Source organism: Rutilus rutilus, assembly GCF_951802725.1.
Source record: "Rutilus rutilus genome assembly, chromosome: 6".
NCBI lineage: Eukaryota > Metazoa > Chordata > Actinopteri > Cypriniformes > Leuciscidae > Rutilus > Rutilus rutilus.
The window spans coordinates 4659726-4678533 of NC_140214.1; the positions used below are offsets into that span (position 1 = coordinate 4659726).

The following is an 18808-nucleotide window of genomic DNA, read 5'->3' on the forward strand; positions in this document are numbered from 1 at the left end:
TTATGTTTGCTTTTATCAAACAACATTTTTGTATTGTAACTACTAACTATTTAAGTTTTTTTTTAAATACGCCATTGTAGAATTGTCATTGGGCTGCGTTTACACTGCAAATGCATATTTTTTGACACATGCGGCAATCTATGATTTTAAGTTGGCAAATATTACACAAATAGTCTGTGTAATTGCTAATGGCATTGTGCTATTTCATTTAATGGCACCATTTCATCAAAATCAAAATATCTTTATTATAATTATAATTAAATTGATTATATTATTTAAATAAAGTATATTATATAATTTAATTACAATATTTTAATACTATTATTCAATTTGAATGTATATTGAGTAGTGGTGCAGCGGATCACAAAAGTCACGAATCATATTACGGTTTGAATCATATTAAAACCAAAAAAAAATTAAATGGGACAGGGGCAAATGTAACTTGCTTTCCATTAATTCCTTAAATCACACTTTAAATACTTTGATACCACAGCAAAAACTACTAGCCTAACTAATAAAGTTCAAACATTTTTAAAGACAAGCGAACAGTCACAAATACACTAATTACAAGCATAGATAAATACAATATTACAAATAATACAAAGTTACTAATAAAGTATAGTCTAACAGTAGTATTCAAAAATGTAATCATTAAAAGTATAAAAACACTATAGTGTTACTGTATAAATTAAATATATTTTGATCTTTGTTTTGTTGTTTGATTAACATTAATGACTTGGACTGCATTACGTATTTATAGGCTGCTGTCACTTTAAGACAGAGTGCACAGATCCAATATAATGATACACATCTGATTTCTTTCTTAACTCTTTATATACACTTAAGACATAATCGACTGTGTTTAAGAGAATACTTGCCAAGATGGGTATTTTGATCATTTTGTGTGTATGTGTCTGTTCAAGCGCAAGGAGACACGAAAGAGGAACCAATTCTCTTTGGCCTCTTCTTGCGCTTGAATGGTTTAAAATTGCTTGAATGTATAAATTGGCCCAGACAAAACATGTGCAAATGATAAACATTCACTCTATGATGATTCAACTTTGCAATTAATCCGCGAATCACATGCGTGCCGAACCGTGGGGACTGGTCCGTATGGATCAGGGATCAACTACGATCCGTTGCACCCCTAATATTAGGCTCGACTGTTTTATAGTATAATTTGTCAATACAAGCCCCTTCAATGCCATATAAATTCCAGGGGCTTATTAGAAAAAGTTCAAAAAATATATATAAAATATTGTTCATATAAGTTTTTTTTTTATTAAATTTTTTACTAAAAGTAACAAATATTAGACCAAGAAAATATCAGCTTGTAATATGTTGACCCTGCACAGTAAATGCACTTATTGTATATAAAGTATATTGGCAATGGCTGGAAAAATAGGAGGCGGGGGAAATGTTTGTGAAACCTGCTTGGAAACTTTATTAGTATTACCTGATGGTAGGGGTGTAACAATACCCTCACGATTCGATACATCAATCATAATACTGAACTCACAATACGATATTATTGCGATACTCCAACACGTATGTTAAAAAGTTCATAAAAAATGTACTGTTGTTGATTAGAATGCTCAATTTGATATTACTTTGTGGGTATAAATGAATAGGCTTGGTGCTATAGAATAACATAGAATAGAATAACAATATTCATGATTCTGAAGCTGAAAATACAGAATTATTTTAGACGAATATGCTTGCACTCTCTGTCACTGACTACATATATTTAAAATAATGTAGGCCACTTTTTACTGGTAACATCAGACATTTGGCATTATCAGGACCCACAAATATTCCCCCATTGTATTATTATACATTATATTCAACATTATATATAGCTGTTTAATGTAGTACTGACACTAAAACTCTGAAAGCTTGAATTTTTGGGTGAACTATCCACGATACATATTGTTGCATTTTTGTATTATGATATATTGTAATACCTGATGGACAATGAAAGTGTGCGGTAGATTTTGTGCTGCACGTAGAGTTGAAAGCTTCCACCGCAGCGCCATATTTACATTCCTCTGAGCCTCAACAATTTTTTTTCAAAAACTGAGGAGGATTTGGCTTTATTTGTGCAGATATGCTCGTGCCCCTTCGCTGATCGGTTCACTTCCGTCAGTCACAGAGGGGATGAAGGATTTTTCTCATTCTGAAAAAGCGGCCTTCATTTGAAATCCTCACTCAGCTGAACCGAGAAGCAGAACAGGAGTGTTATGTAACGAGAGACAGGGAAAGAGAAAGAGCTTTTAACTGTGTGTAAAAGAGAGGAAGCCAAGGGTGACGTTTTGTTTGAGAGGTTTGTTGTTCGAGGCGAGTGGGGACAACAAAAACAACTTTTGGTATTGTCTCTGTCTCTCAATAGGTTTGTGGTTTTCCAACCAAAACCTACACAAAGTTTTCACCTCCTTCTACTGTGGCTACAGTTTGAGCGATGATGCCTTGGGATAGCATCACCCAAATAGTTCACCCAAAAATGAAACTTCTGTCATCGTTTACTCACCCTCATGTTTTGAAGAATGTTTGTAACCAAACAGTTGTGGGCCACCATTGACTTCCGTAGTATGGGGGAAACAATACTATGGTTACAAAATACTTTGGTTACAAACATTCTTCAAAATATCTTCCTTTGTGTTCCAGGTCGTTTAATTAATGCATGCTATTTTAAGGGACTTCCTTCCTTTAAAAGAAGCCCATTTTTTTCACATTGAATACCCTGTTTCATTTGGAAATGTTGCAGAATTAAAGTGTGTGTGTCATTCCATGTTGACTTTAATCTCTGTCTGAGTATGGGGGTCTGTGTGTGTGTGGGCGAGTTCACATGTGTGACAGATCATACCAACCCTTTTGAAGTTCAGACTGTACACTGGGCTTCACAGGCATTCAACATTGTTTAGATTTTTATTTATTTTTTAGATTAAAACACATTGCATTATTGAAACCTAGAGGTTCCCAAACGTTTTTGTTAGTCAAACTCCTTAGATGTAAAATACCCCATGAGATTTTAAGTTAGCATTTCAATAATGTTCATGTTTATTCTAATGTTGGTTCATGGTGAAATGCAGGTCAGCAGATAAAATATTTGTATGTATGTATATACACTGAACAAAATTATAAACTCAACACTTTTGTTTTTGCCCTCATTTTTTATGAGCTGAACTCAAAGATCTAAGACTTTTTCTATGTACACAAAAGGCCTATTTCTCTCAAATATTGTTCACAAATCTGTCTAAATCAGTGTTAGTGAGCACTTCTCCTTTGCCGAGATAATCCATCCACCTCACAGGTGTGGCATATCAAGATGCTGATTAGACAGCATGATTATTGCACAGGTGTGCCTTAGGCTGTCCACAATAAAAGGCAACTCTAAAATGTGCAGGTTTACTGTATTTTGGGGGTCCGAAAACCAGTCAGTATCTGGCGTTTATAATTTTGTTCAGTGTGTGTGTATATATATATTAAATACAAATATATAAATTATAGGACAATTAAACGGGCAAAATAAATTACATTAATGTGAGTCATGAGTTTTTTTTTTCTCAATTGAACAATTAAGTGTCCTGATGTGCTGCCACATTGTGACCAAACCATCTGAACGGATGATCATGAATGAAGGATGCCGTTCATGTGGTCTTTATCTAGTCTTTCAACATAAACCTGACCTCTGACCCTTCTCTCTGCTCTAGGCACGGGTGAGAGCGGCAAGAGTACGTTCATCAAACAGATGCGTATCATCCATGGCACTGGATACACAGACGAGGACAAACGTGGCTTCACCAAGCTGGTGTACCAGAACATCTTCACCTCCATGCAGGCCATGATCCGCGCCACCGAGAACCTGAAAATCGGCTACAAGTACGAGCAGAACAAGGTTAGAATCGTTGAGTATTTTCAGACCATTTTAAAGCATTTGAGGGTTAATCTGATTAAAACATCTAGGTCATGTTTCACCCCTGAATCAAGACTTTTTTTTTTTAAAGCCTTTTTTGCATTATACATTTCCTGCCAAATTCTTTATGCAGAATAAAATTTCGTGTTTCTTTCTTTTGCTTTTGAAAATAAAAAATATTTATTTTCATATCCAGCCATTGAGGAGAAGAAACTTCAGGGTTCATGTGGTAGTATAAGGGTACGTTTACATGACAACAATGTTTTTTTGCTTTTTTCGCGCACAGACGACATTGTCAAAATGATATCGTTTGAAAATGATTAAAAACGCTGTATTCTGCTGCCTGGCCAGTAGTTGGCAGTGTCACTTTGTAAAGAAACACTACGCGCCTATAGACTGAACACGTAATACGCATACGCATGATGCCACCATTTATACAAATTTGTGTTTTTGTAGTTTACACGGAGACGATAACGGTATTGTTTAAAAAATGTGACATTTGAAACCCGTTTTCAAAAGTTTGTGTTTTCAGCCATTGTCATGTAAATGAACAGCCAAAACACATAAAAAGTTTCCCGTTTTTTAGCTGAAAATGTTTTTGTGTAAACGGCCCGTTAGGACAATGTGATGAACGTATTACAATTCTTTTCATTTGAAATACACCATTTAATACAATTCAGAATTGTATTATTATTATTTTTACTTTTATTTGACTGGGGCAAAATTTTAATTTCCAAAATTACTGTACTCAAATAGAGTGTTGCGATTTTCATATAATCAGCAAATGTCAAATAATATTCATCTACTGATTTTTTTTTTTTTTGAGTCTGAAATTAACAGAAATAGGCAAATAACAAGGAATTTAAAGGTGAAGTGTGTATTTTATGCTGCAATAGTATCACCAAATGCAATTGCAAAAAGTTTTGTGACAAATTAAAAACAGCACCTTTAACCTTTTTCTTTAAAACGATTTTAGGTTCAAATTTATATGTATGTATATGAGGAAGTTTATTTTTTAGCTGCTGTAACTGGTCACCTTTTGCTTTTAACCACTTATTTCAACCATGAATTGGTTTTTCACAATTCATAATTTTTTGTCATTCTCTTAAAATGTGCTTTAGTGTGGCAAAAAAAAAAAAAAAAAGACAAATAATCCATGTGGTCTTACTATTAATAAGACGTCATGCATAATAGAAGCTCTATCTATAATAATTACAGAAACATTAGAACATGTTTAAAATAGGCTTTTATAGGAGTATTCCCATACACAAAAGAAATATATTTTCTGGATATGTTTTGGAATATATGCACATATTTGAAATTGGCCCAACAAATATATTTCATACTTATATTTCATATATTTTTGTTATATTTCAGAATATATTTCAATGTATTTTTTTCTGTACGGGTCCCCAAAAGTGTCAAAAATATATGTGGCATATATTCCAAATACATTGAAATATATTCTGAAATATAACAAAAATATATGAAATATAAGTATGAAATATATTTATTGGGCCAATTTCAAATATTTGCATATATTCCAAAACATATCCAGAAAATATATTTCAAATACAATTCTTTTGTGTATGGGTTGCACACGTCAGACTTCTGTGGCATGTCAGCCCTTTAGTAAAACAAGTACATTCTTTTAAAAAGAGAGCTTATTATGAAAATAAGTCAGAATTATTGGCACCCTTGTTAAATATGGCACCCTGTGAAAATAAATCTGCAGTGTTTATCCTATTGACCTTTTATTTAAAAAAAATCACACAAATCTAATCTTTCATTGAAGTATAACAGGGGGGAAATCCTATTATGAAATACTTTTTTTTTTCTCTAATACACGTTGGCAACAATTAATACTTTTTGCAACCTTTTGCCAAGATAACATCTGAGTGTTCTCCTATAATGCCGGATGAGTTTGGAGAAGACCCGACAAGAGATCAGAGATCATTCCTCCATACAGAACCTCTCCAGATCCTTCAGTTTCCCAGATCCATGTTGATACACTCTCCTCTTCAGTTTTCTAAAGGGTTCAGGTCAAGGAACTGGGAGGGCCATGGCAGAAGCTTCATTTGTGGTTGTTTTTTGTTTTTTAAATCTGTTGGTATTTGATAGAATCCATGTATGTGTGAAGATGTCCAGGACCTCCAGCAGAAAAACAGGCCCAGAACATTAAAGATGTCTCCTCGCTAAGACAATCAAGACGCACGTTCTCTCTCAGGCAATTTTGTAACATCTTCTTAATTATCGCCCTGATGGTGGAAATGGGAATTTTCAATGCTTTAGCTATTTTCTTACTGCCACTTTCTATTTTGTGAAGCTCAACAATCTTTTGCTGCACATCAGAACAATATTCTTTGGTTTTACTCGTTGTGATGTGATGATTAAGGGAATTTGGCCTTTGTGTTTCCTCATATTTATACTCTTGTGAAACAAGAAGTCATGGCTGGATAATTTCTAAGATGTTCTTAGTCACCCTGGTGTGCTGAAAATTGTAAATATAAAGGGAAATATGCGTCAGATATATTTTACTCATTAAAATTTCTAGGGGCACCAATAATTGTGGCCAACGTGTATTCGAGAAAAACATTTATTTCATAATGTGATTTTCGGCGAATTCAAACACTTTCTCACTTGATCTCCTGGCGCTGTGTAGTAACGGTGTCGCGTGATCGAACTCGTGCCGCGCTGTCTAATATTAGTCCGAGCTAATACACTCTCAGCGCAGCTCAAAGAGTGAAAGTTTTGTTCTGCTTTCGTTTCGTTTTGCCATTTTTCATATGCAACAGAAATGGCAGCTCTTGTGTTTGATCAGTTGAGCAACGTGGTGATGGCAGTGCGACCTCCAACAAAATTTACTTGCAAAGTAACTTTGAAGAAAAAAGGTCGCAAAATGCAAACATTTGGTCACAGTCTTGAGCCCTGCATTTCATAATTACTTCTGTTGTCTTTGAAATATGGTCAAACTGTATGGTAAAACTTCTATGTCATGTATTTAAATATATGAAGTTGCAGTTTAGTATATATTATTAAATTCAAATGTTATGTGAAGTAACACACTACAGTTAAAATTATCATCTACTTTACATGTGCTTTAATAGGTTAGTCAACACATCAAAATAAGTGTGTATGACAAAAGGATTATGGATTTAAACATAATGTACTTTAAAATCTTTTAATTTGACATTATTACAAAGTGCGCTTTTTAAAAGTTGAGAAACAGTCATGAACGTGTACATTTTAAGTACACTTAATTGGCCTTTTATTTCATTAATATTCTATTATCTTCAAGTACGTTTTTATTTTTTATTTTTGAATATACTTCTAATATTTGAAGTGCACATTCAGTACGATTAAGTGCACTTCTTTTTCACATGGAATGTCAGCTGCCCTATTGCATTGCTGTTGATTATCTCTATTTTCTTCCGTTGTTTTTGTCTTACACTTTTGATCCGCTCTGGATTGCAGGCGAACGCTATGCTGGTGAAGGAGGTGGACATTGAGAAGGTGATGTCATTTGACCACCCCTACATTAATGCCATAAAGATGCTCTGGTCAGATCCAGGCATTCAAGAGGCCTACGACAGACGCCGAGAGTACCAGCTGTCAGACTCCACCAAATAGTGAGTATCATCTCTGCATTGAATACAATATGATTATTCATAGTCACTTTACGTTCGAAAATCGATTGCACAATCGATCGGACCAAGCAACACAAGTTTCGCAAAGGAAAATAGGGAATCGATTTTAACGGCCTTCTCGAGGAGCGCGTCCAGCTCGTCACGATACGCTCGCAGCGAACGCGCGTCACACAGCAACTGCAGTGACAAACACACATAACAGCAAATTATACTTCTGCATAACGTGTCTCTTTTTACTACAAAAATGTGAATTCTGCTGGTATTCAGACAGTCTCATGCATTCAGATACAGATTCGGGCTACGGTCTACAATCGCCTACGTAGGAGAAATTTGTTTGACATTTCTAATTGTAAACACAGGCATGTTGAAGCCTGCAGTAATGCTTTTCATTGATGTTATGGCAGTCCACGCTTATTTGTTTTTCGAGAATGTTGCACTCCTGTTTGTCATTGTGCACGAAACTTCACGTCAATAAATCATCAGAAGAATTGCTGACTTGTGCGCGTCTCAAGCGCCCTCTTTACATTCGTCCTAATGCCTGTTAGTTGTCCGTGGATTTGCCTATATTTGGCGTTTAAAATGGAAACGTCTTTAGACATGTAAAATCGATTTTACGATCTATTCAGTGAACACTTGTCTCTCAAAAATCGAACAGGATTTTTTCACAAAAGTGGCAGCCCTAATTATTCATAATCATGTTTGTGTTTAAACCATGTCAAATCCCCTAACAATTAAAAAAAAGTCAACACACTTTCTTAACGCATTCCTGGTCATATTGTAAATGATCATTGGTGCATGTTATTCCATTGAGAAATCTGTCATCATTCATGTCATCAACTCTTATGTGGGGAAATCTTTAATCACTGATGATCTTGAACTGATCACTGAATCTATGGGAATCTGTCTGATTCATCAACCGGTGATTCAGACTGATTTTGTGAGCTAAATCAACTGATTCTTTGAAAAGATTTGATTTAAAAGGTCAGTCCTACCTACATCGCTATTGCTCATGAACTCCGATGAATGAGAACGATTTTTTTAGTAAATAACTCCCACAAAGCAAAGCAATCATGTGACTTCAGAAGATTTACAATGCAGCACACGAGTCACATGGATAACTTTTATGGTGTGTCCTGTTTAGAGCTTGAAAGCCTGCATTCCTATTCATTGTAATTGTGTGGAAAAATGACCAATACAATTTCGAAAGAAAAAAATTCTCCGTGAAAGAAAGAAACAACCGATCGTTGAAGTAAAAATGGATTGCCATTTTTGGGTGAACTATTTCTTTAATGCTAGCCAATATCCAAGATGTTATTAAATCTGGAACAAGAAGGCGAACAAATCAATTTGTACTTAGAAATAACATGTCTTCCAGCTTGTACAACACACACAAATCAATTAATCTCTCAAAGAACGTGCTTCAGTGTTTCGTGGTCCTTTTTCTGAATGGGTTTGTGTCCGCGTCTCTCTGATGATCTAATTGAACAGTTTGGCGGCAGTCAGTCTTGTCCTATTTCTTTTACTGGCCCAATAAAATATGGAGGCAGTGCATATTTCACCACATTAATACACACAAATGTATGAAGCTTGGAGTCGTTGGCATCATGTGAATCACACCCCCTGCTGGTTTGTTGGGGTAATACAGGTCACATCAGTCAAGTCAAGTCAAGTCAGTCAAGTATGTTTGTATAGCGCTTTTCACAATACAGATCGCATCAAAGCAGCTTCACAGTATTAAATTAAAATAATACAACAAGGTTTGTTTCTAGTGGAATTTATTGATAAAATCAAATTAAATATCCCCAGAATATCCCCAACTGAGCAAGCCAAAGGCAACAGTGGCAAGGAACCGAAAAACTCCATCAAGTCAGTACAGTAGAACTATCTGAGATTTACATAAAACTAGAAACATACTCGTTTATATAATATTTCAATACGTTTCTGATCTTGTTCTGAGTCGTCAACCGTGACAAACTACAGCATTTTACTACATGTTTTGCTTCAAAATGCAAAGGAATCAAAATTAATCAGTGGATCTTTTTTTTTTAATGAACCAGTTCACACAAATGAATCAGACCTGTTCTACGAAAGCATGTTTGATTATTGATTTGATAGTTTCAATAGTTTATTTCTTCAGTTCTGTAGATATCAATTCAAAACAAGTACATTGTAGTTTAATTGGTAAAACGGGATGCAGATGGCTACATCTCATTTGGCAAGGCAAGGCAAGTTTATTTATATAGCACATTTCATAAACTATGGCAATTCAAAGTGCTTTACATAGAAAGGAATACAAATAATCACAAAATAAAAGCAAGGAAAATTAAAACAGTTATTCGAAATGCTTTACAAAGAAAGGAATTAAAATATCACACTATGGCAATTCAAAGTGCTTTGCATAAGCCGCTTTCCGACCAAGTAGTTACAGGAACTTAGTTCTAGGAACTGTCCACTTCTAAACAGTTCTAAGAACTACTCTCCCCCAAACTCGGTTTTGCTGTTTGCGTTCGCACTGGCCAAGCGGCCATAGGAACTGGTAGGAGGGGTAAGGGAGTGACGCAAGCACGGTGACTTTTATTTTGACGGCGCGACAGACCTTTATTTTGGTGGCGCTGAGAACGCCAGAGCAAACACTGCTCGCATTCTCTGTGTTTATTAGTTAGCGATCTGTCTAACAGTACTGTTTAATATCTTATCAGATAGAACTGTTATAGAAAGTACACAGTATATGAAAAAAGGTTATTAGCCTATGCCGTGTGGTTGATGTCCAGTGTTGCTAGCTGGGCAGATAAACATAATCATGTTTGGCTTGGTCCCCTCAAAGTTGCGTTGGATTTTCTCTTCAGCATAAAGGTTTAGAGACCCATCTATCACTGTTTTCCATGTTTGTATAGTTAGTTTCTGGAGTAAATATAGGCTATAATCTGTGTGTTTACATTCTAGCTGTTTTAAAAATGGCGGGTGCTGGTGCTCCGCGTGCGTTCGGTCAATCAGCGTACACTAATGGTGCGTTCAAGTCCTCCTGGGAATTTCGTACGTACTAGGTGGGAAGTCGCTCCCCACTGGTATTTACGACATTGTGGTGGCGTTCATGTGCATTCAACTCGTAAATACGATCTATACGAGATGACTTGAACGCACCATAACGTCACGGGTAGTGCTTAAGTCCCTCCCCTTCCGGTCGACCACCATGGGACCTTAGTTCGGAAAAATATTGTATGGTAGTCAATGGCGAGAGACAACAAATATTTTGATCTCGTTTGAATTGTGCCCTGATTTACACATATGATGTTTGTCAATTTAAAAGATGCATTTTAAAGTCAAGAAAGTCGCAGCTTGATGTAAAACTGCTGAGGTATAAGACTGTGAAAATACGTAATTACAAAGACTACAAACCCAGAAGGCGCACATGGGGACGTCATACCTTTTCTCTCAATGAATGAAGCTAACTTTACTGAAGCTAACGCCTGACATTTTTTCTATAGTCTTACATTATAATCGTAACGTAACACCGTCATGCCTGAGTGTTTTGAGCCAGAATACACACACACGAGCAACGGATCTTGTGACGTACATAATGGGAGACGAGAGATGTAGTTCATTGAGCGATTTTCACATAAAACTAAACGTTACTCTTCTGTTTTATGACAAACTGCGACTTTCTTGACTTTCATAATTACCTTTTAAATTGACAAACATCATATGTGTAATTCAGGGCACAGTTCAGACGGAATAAAAAGATAAGTTGTCTCTCGCCATTGACTTCCATACATATTTTTTCCGAAATAAGGTCCCATGAGCCGGAAGCGGAGGGGCGGGACTTAGGCTCTCTATAGTGCTGGTTTAGACCCTACTCTGAAGTAGGACCTAAATTAGTTCCTCCAAATGGAGTTCCTAGAACTAAAATCGTTCCTAGTTCCTGCGGTGCGAACACGCCGACATCCGGGTACTTTAGCCAATAGATCTAGGAACTGTGAAAAGGTTCCTCCGGTCGGAAAGCGGCTATTGAAAATAAGCACAAAATAAAAGCAAGGGAAATTAAAACAGTTATAAAAGGAATTAAAAGAGATAAATTTACATTCTGATATTTTGATAGTGATTGATATTGAAAATAGTAAGCAAGCGCTGCTTTGTTTTACGGTTTGTTTCTGCAGTCCTAGTTTCGGTTTTCCCTTTTGAATGACGAAAAAAAGACAGATATTTACTTATACGCAGGCGCAGAACACACGTGCTAGTTGACAGTCGCCTTTAGTCCTTTCGGTGTGTTCAAGCGAGACGCAGCCGACAACACAGTCAACTTTTATCGTCTCTAGTTCTTTGATGTGGGCTCGGTGTGTCCTGGGCTTTATGCGATTTAAAGAGTAAAGTGCTACATATAATCAAGGCTGAGAATAGACCACAACGCTGCAGACAATGGCGACAGCCTTTAAGTCAAGTCAAGTCATCTTCATTTATATAGCGCTTTTAACTATGTAGATTGTTCCAAAGCAGCTTTACAGTGATAATAGGAAATTAAAGTAATAGAGATTGTTTTGGCTTTACAGCAGCTCTAGAATAAAGTTATTGTCCAGCTAAAGTTAGTTTTGATTGATTCACTTCCGTCGCAACGATCATTAGTTATTAACTTAGGGGGTGCTAAGACGACACCGTTCTAACAGAAAACTCTTACCCCTCATTTACACTGAACACGTCTGCGGCGCATTGCGGCTGCGACACGGCTACCGGAGCTGATCGCGCCCATTCTAGTCAATGCTTGTGTTTACACCGGCCGCGACGCGGTGCGTTTCAGAAGCTTCCCAGTATAGGCGCCTAGTCTATTTTTGACGGACGCGCGTCCAAGTCGCACCGGGAATACAAAAAAATGTTGTCAAATTCAAAATAAACACCCTGTGCAAACTCCCAAGCATATTACACACCAATATCCTTGGTAGAAACCATAGACTGTATGGTAGAAACCCAAAAAATCAAGAAAAACCACGTCGGACAGGCAAATCACGTGGTCTCGCGCATCCAGTCGCCCCGCTTCTGAAATGCTCCTGGTGTGAGTTGGCACCGCGTGGAGGACGGAATAAAACCTTGTCGCAGACGTTTGCAGTGTAAATGAGGGGTTAAGTTCTCTCTACGCAAACTTTAAAAACGCAAACCTGTGAGAACGCTGACAGCGTGCACATGCGTATTACGAGTTCAGTCTATAGGTATGTGTGTTTGAATATATGTGCGCAGGCGTGTAGTCCTTCCCTACAAACCAACCCTCAACAAACTACTTGTCTGGCCTTAAAATGTATAATACAGAATTTTTTATCACTTTTTATCACTAGCCACGTGAACCGGAATTATCCCGACAACACTTTATCTATAGAGAGGTAAAGGGAAGGGAAGGAGGCCTTCACAGGGGAGAGACTAGTTGACACTTCAGGACTGCGCTGTCGTCTCGTCCAGGCGCAGGTCCTTCATCAGACCTGGATACGGCCTGGATCCGGCGGACTGCGCTGGTAAACCTCGGGATAAACAGAGAGACTGATATTAGCGTAGACGCCATTCTTCTTATGATGTAACGAATACATCAGGATTTATGGCAAGTGTTCCCGGTTCCCGGTGACCTAATTTATAGAGCCTAACATTGAATTATAGAAGTTTATAATGTGTTATGTGTATGCTAGGTCAAAGAGATGTGTTTTTAGTCTAGATTTGAACAGACAGAGTGTGTCTGCTTCCCAGACAATGTTAGGAAGACTGTTCCAAAGTTTTGGTGCTAAATAGGAAAAGGATCCACCGCCGGCAGTCGATTTTGATATTCTGGGTATTATCAATTGGCCGGAATTCTGAGATCGCAATAGACTTTAACATTAGCTTTCTGTATGTTTATGTCTTATCGCTGTTTTCCATGTCCGTGGAGTAAGTATATGTAAACTGTGTGTTTACATGGCTTTTTAAAAATGTCGGGTTTGGTTGTTTCGTATGGCATGCGTTCGGCCAATCAATGTACACTTGCGTCACTGGTAGTTCCTATAGCGCTGGTTTAGAAGTAGGAGCTAATTTAGTTCCCCATAAACTAAAATCATTCCCAATTCCCGTGGAGAAAACACACACAAAAATCAGATACATCTGCCAATAGTTATAGAAACTATGAAAATGTTCCTCTGGAGCGAATGGTGTTTTTATTCTCTTCATTCTTCATTCAAGTCAATAAAGAGATTTCTATTCGTCAGGAATATTAGACCAGTGTACATTCTGCAAATAAAAGAACCTTAGTTTGACCACACACACACACACACACTTGTCTTCCCTATTTAGCCGTTGTGTTCTTTAGGTTGTCTCACAAGACACCATAATAAGCATCCTCTGAGATCTGCTGACTGGGACGTCTGGAAACATCCTTTACCAAACCACCCGCGTGTGATATAAAGGGGTTAATGATGTTTTTATCTCTCTCCTTCTCTTTCTGTAGCTATCTAACTGATCTGGATCGTATCTCCGAGTCCTCCTACCTTCCCACCCAGCAGGATGTTCTGAGGGTTCGAATCCCGACCACAGGGATTATTGAATACCCGTTCGACCTTCAAAGCATCATTTTCAGGTAGAGGAAACAGGGCAATTATTAATCAGCTTTCATTTTTGAAATTTAGGAAATGATTTTTTTTTGTCCCACTGAATGTAGGTTAGCATCGAGAATACATCCACCGCTGGAGAGTTATTAATATTTTCCTGAGCTGAAGACGACTTTCTAGCGTGTGACCTACAAAGATCCAGTCACACCCCACATCAGTTAAAGTCGTCTTGGTTGTATTTTTCAATTGATGTGTTTGTCTTTATTGAGAAACAATCAAAACCCCACAAAACGATTTCCAGATTTCTCTTGAGAGAGACACACCGTTCGTCGGCTGAAGCACAAATTTAAATGAGTATTAAAAAGTTTGTTTTATGTTTTTAAAGGAAGTCTTTTATGCTCACCAAGCATGCATTTAGTTGGTCAAAAATACAGTAATATTGTGAAATAATATTTCAAATTAAAACAACTGTTTTCTATTTGAATATATTGTAAAATGTAATTTATTCCTGTGATACAAAGCTGAATTTTCAGCATCATTCAGTCTTCAGTGTCACATGATCCTTCAGAAATCATTCTAATATGATGATTTGATGCTCAAGAAACCTTTCTGATTATTATCAATGTTGAAATGCTTAATATTTTTGTGGAAACCGTGATACATATATTTTTTTTTTTTTAGGTTTATTTGATGAATATAAAGTTCAAAAGAACAGCATTTAAATATTTTGGAACATTATAAATGTCTCCACTGTCACTTTTGATCAATTTAATGCATCCTTGCTGAATTAAAGTATTAATTTCTTTAATAAAAATAAAAAAAAAACATTTGATTGGTAGTGCATGCAGGGGCGTAGCAACGTTTCTCTTTTGAAAGATGACCATTATATTTTAAAGAGGTTTATTTTGCATGGCCGCAGTGTGTGTTGCCAGTTAAAAGGACTCTTGCCATCCGGTCGCTGTGGTTAAACGAATGCACAAGTGGTCAGTTGTAATCCAACCATGGTTAGCACTTAACAACTTCCGCAAATCTAATTTCTAGACAACATCTGAAACTTTGTATTGTAGACTTCTCATGTTATTTCCTCCTTAGGATGAATCACTTAGTTGTTGTCCTCATTTGTACGTCTCTTTGGATAAAAGCATCTGCTAAATGAATAATAGGAATGTAAATTAGTGAGGGCTGACATCATATAATGTAATTAATATTCATGACCCAAGGGTGTGGCCTGTGTAGACAAAAGCTAGCTAAGCAAAACTACAGTTTAAACCAAAATGAGTGTTTTCAAAAGAATGTGAACTAAAATACACTTTTTTTTTTCTGAACTACAGTAACTTAGATTCATAGTTTTAGTTTTAGGCCTAATTATTGAACTTTCATAACAAAATTGCTATAAGTTTATGGAAAGTTTTCGTATCTAGTGCACCCACACATTTAAAATCTGTCATGCTTATGAAAGACGCTGATGAGATTCACAGCGTGTTTTTGAATCGTTCCTATGTACGTACGTGATATGAAAATTCATCAAAACACACACCAGATTATTTCTGCCCTCTTTGCCATATTGACTCCATAAATGATTACCATCAGCTCTGTGGTTGTTAATCTCTGTAAAACTGTCTTAAACCCACACGCACCTCGTGTCGAGCTTCCCGGAAGAGAAAAAAAAAACGAGTGCGCACGGCCATCTCTCTATCTTTTCACATCTCTCTCTCTCTCTCTCTCTCTCTCTCTCTCTGTCTGTCCTCCTGCCAAAGTTCGCTAAGTGCGGAGTGAATGTGGAGACTCGTCCTACATTAAAGAGCGTGTGTATGTTCAGAAGTAGGTCACCGAGCCCCTGGCTGAAGGAAATGAGGACGCTTCTATCTGAAGGAGCTTTATTTTGGGCAGCCAATCCTAGAGGGCTTCATTTATCAAAGGCCCCTCTGTGAACTGCTGGCTCAGGACTGGAGCTCTGACTCCACTAGGGGGCGCCGCGTGAACCCCGAAATCAGTGCTGGCTGCACACATTTACCATGTTACTGAAATCTAGGGCTATGGGTATGTTCGGAATAGCATGCTAGCATACTACTTTTATTGTTTGTGCATTATGCATATGCACAAAGTTTGTCTTTATTGACTAATTAGGTGATTGGACTCAAATGTTCACGAAAAAATATTTGTATGTGCAAGATGATTCTTGGACTTGCTGGATTTAACATGCAACATAATAAGGGTCAAGTGACAAAAATGTAGCATATTACAGTTTGACTTTCTTTAAATAGTAGCTATACAGTATATATTGCATGGTATGCATAAGGTATTTTGTTACTCCATACTCCACTGTATTCAGTACAATATATGCATACATATGCTGTATACTGCCTACTATTTTTTAAAGAGTATGTAAAACTGAAAAGTGTGCATTATGCAATGATAAACAACAGTACTATGCTTTTACTATGTAAACATATTTTTATTTGCAAGATGATTCTTGGACTTGCTGGATTTAACATTCAACAAAATAAGGGTCAAGTGACAACAATGTAGCATATTACAGTTTGACTTCCTTGTTCACATTATTATTATTATTATTATTTTTAAATAGTGCTATTAAACTGTATATATTGCATGGAATGCATAAGGTATTTTGTTGTTGCATGCATACTACGTACTATAATGTATGCAGTATATGCGTGAATATACTATATACTGGCTACTATTTTTTTTAAAGAGTATGTAAAACTGAAAAATGTGCATTATGCAAGGATAAACAAACTATGATATGTTGAAGATTCACACTTATCTTGCTTTTTAAATCCGAAACGTCTTCATTTGTAAATATAAAAAATAAGTCAAGGAGGAGATAAAGGAGTTAAGATGTCGCTGTCGGTGAATTCGGCACACTTGAAACTGAAAATTCAAGTTGAAAGCATTGCATTTTGGGATACATATGATATGCAGCGTGTTCTGGTTGTGTGCTGTGCATTTTAGCATGCTGACGAGGTCCTTCCATGCACACAGAAGATTTGCATACTGTGCACAGTATAGTCATGAATTATTGATGCATATAATGTCTTTAACCAATCAATAATGCAAACGCTCGCTCTCTTTGTTTCTCAGGATGGTTGATGTAGGGGGTCAGAGGTCAGAGCGCAGGAAGTGGATCCACTGTTTTGAGAATGTGACATCCATCATGTTCCTGGTGGCTCTGAGCGAGTACGATCAGGTTCTGGTAGAATCGGACAATGAGGTGAGCAGCTTTATTTGACTATAGACGTGTTTACCTTTACCTGTGGGTGGGTGTGTGTGTGTGAGTGTGTGAGTGTTTTTTTCACTGTGCATTTTGACATATATTATGATCCATTCTTTGTGTCTGTGTTCAGAATCGTATGGAGGAGAGCAAGGCTCTGTTCAGGACGATAATCACATATCCATGGTTCCAAAACTCCTCTGTCATCCTCTTCCTCAACAAGAAGGACCTGCTGGAGGAGAAGATCTCTTACTCCCACCTGGTCGACTATTTCCCAGAGTTTGATGGTACGTCTTCTTCCTGTCGTACAGGGTTTTTCACATAGACTGGTTTAATGCAGACAGTACCAATGCATGCATTTGTTTTAGTAGCTGATGAAATGATTAGCTTTCCGTTGACATGTTTGAAGGCGTGTAGAGCGTAACAGCAGTAAAAATGAACCTTTCAAAACAGATCTGCCATGAGTTCTTAGAGTTAATTGACAGAATAAAGCAGTGTAATTTCAACTTTTTAAAGAAAATTGTTCTTAATAGCCAGATATTGGATGAAATACTACACTACTTATATAACCTTGCAAAATTGCTAATCACAGAAATCGTTTTTATGTGGGTAAACATCAGGACATTTCAGATGTCCAGGCCTAAAAATAATCATGTAAATTAATACAATCTTAAAAGGTCATGGAAATTTCTATTGTCAGCACATTATATAAACTATACAGATAGGTTTTTTGAAAGAAATTAATACTTTCATTCAGCAAGGACACATTGAATTGATCAAAAGTGACATTAAAACATTTATAATGTTATAAAACAACATATTTAAAATAAATGCTTCTTTTTTTTTTTTTACTTTTTATTAATCAAAGAATCCTGAAAAAATGCATCACTTTTTCCATAAAAATATTAAGCAGGATTGAGTACTGTAATGTAAAAAAATCAATGACTGTATATCTGAATCTATACTTGCCCCAAAACAGAATGTATTCCCCTTGTTCTCTTGTTTTCCTTAATGCTGTATAAGACATTTTCTTGAAAAATCATCAATAAAAATAATGTAAAAAAAATAAAAAGCAGCAACTGTTTTCAACATTGTCATTAATATTAATAAATGTTTCTTGAGCTACAAATCATCGTATAAGAATTGTTTCAGAAGGATCACGTGACACTGAAAACTGGAGTAATTCAGCTTTGAAACTAGTAAATTCATGTAGAAAACTTTTATTTTAAATTCTAATAATATTTCACAATACTGTTATTTTTACTGTTTTTTCGATCTAATAAATGCAGCCTTAGTGAGCAAAAGAGACTTTCAAAAACATGAAAAAGTCGTACTGACCCCAAACTTTTGTATCTTCAGCAAGAAATGACTGTGAATGATATCTCTAGTCTACAAAGTTGTTTTTTACATCCATTTTCAGTATCACAAATGATGGAAAAAGCATGGGAAAAAGCACTGATCAGTTAGC

General features: G+C 36.5%; 1 protein-coding gene across 1 annotated transcript in view; it reads left to right on the forward strand.

Annotated features, from left to right (window-relative positions):
• Positions 1-18808, forward strand: part of gna11b (guanine nucleotide binding protein (G protein), alpha 11b (Gq class)) — a 47157-nt gene that overhangs the window by 26435 nt on the left and 1914 nt on the right. Inside the window, exons 2-6 of the mRNA XM_084411300.1 lie at positions 3711-3895; positions 7388-7542; positions 14009-14137; positions 17211-17340; positions 17474-17627. Of these exons, the coding sequence (XP_084267426.1) occupies positions 3711-3895; positions 7388-7542; positions 14009-14137; positions 17211-17340; positions 17474-17627 (753 nt within the window). The remainder of the gene's footprint in view (positions 1-3710; positions 3896-7387; positions 7543-14008; positions 14138-17210; positions 17341-17473; positions 17628-18808) is intronic.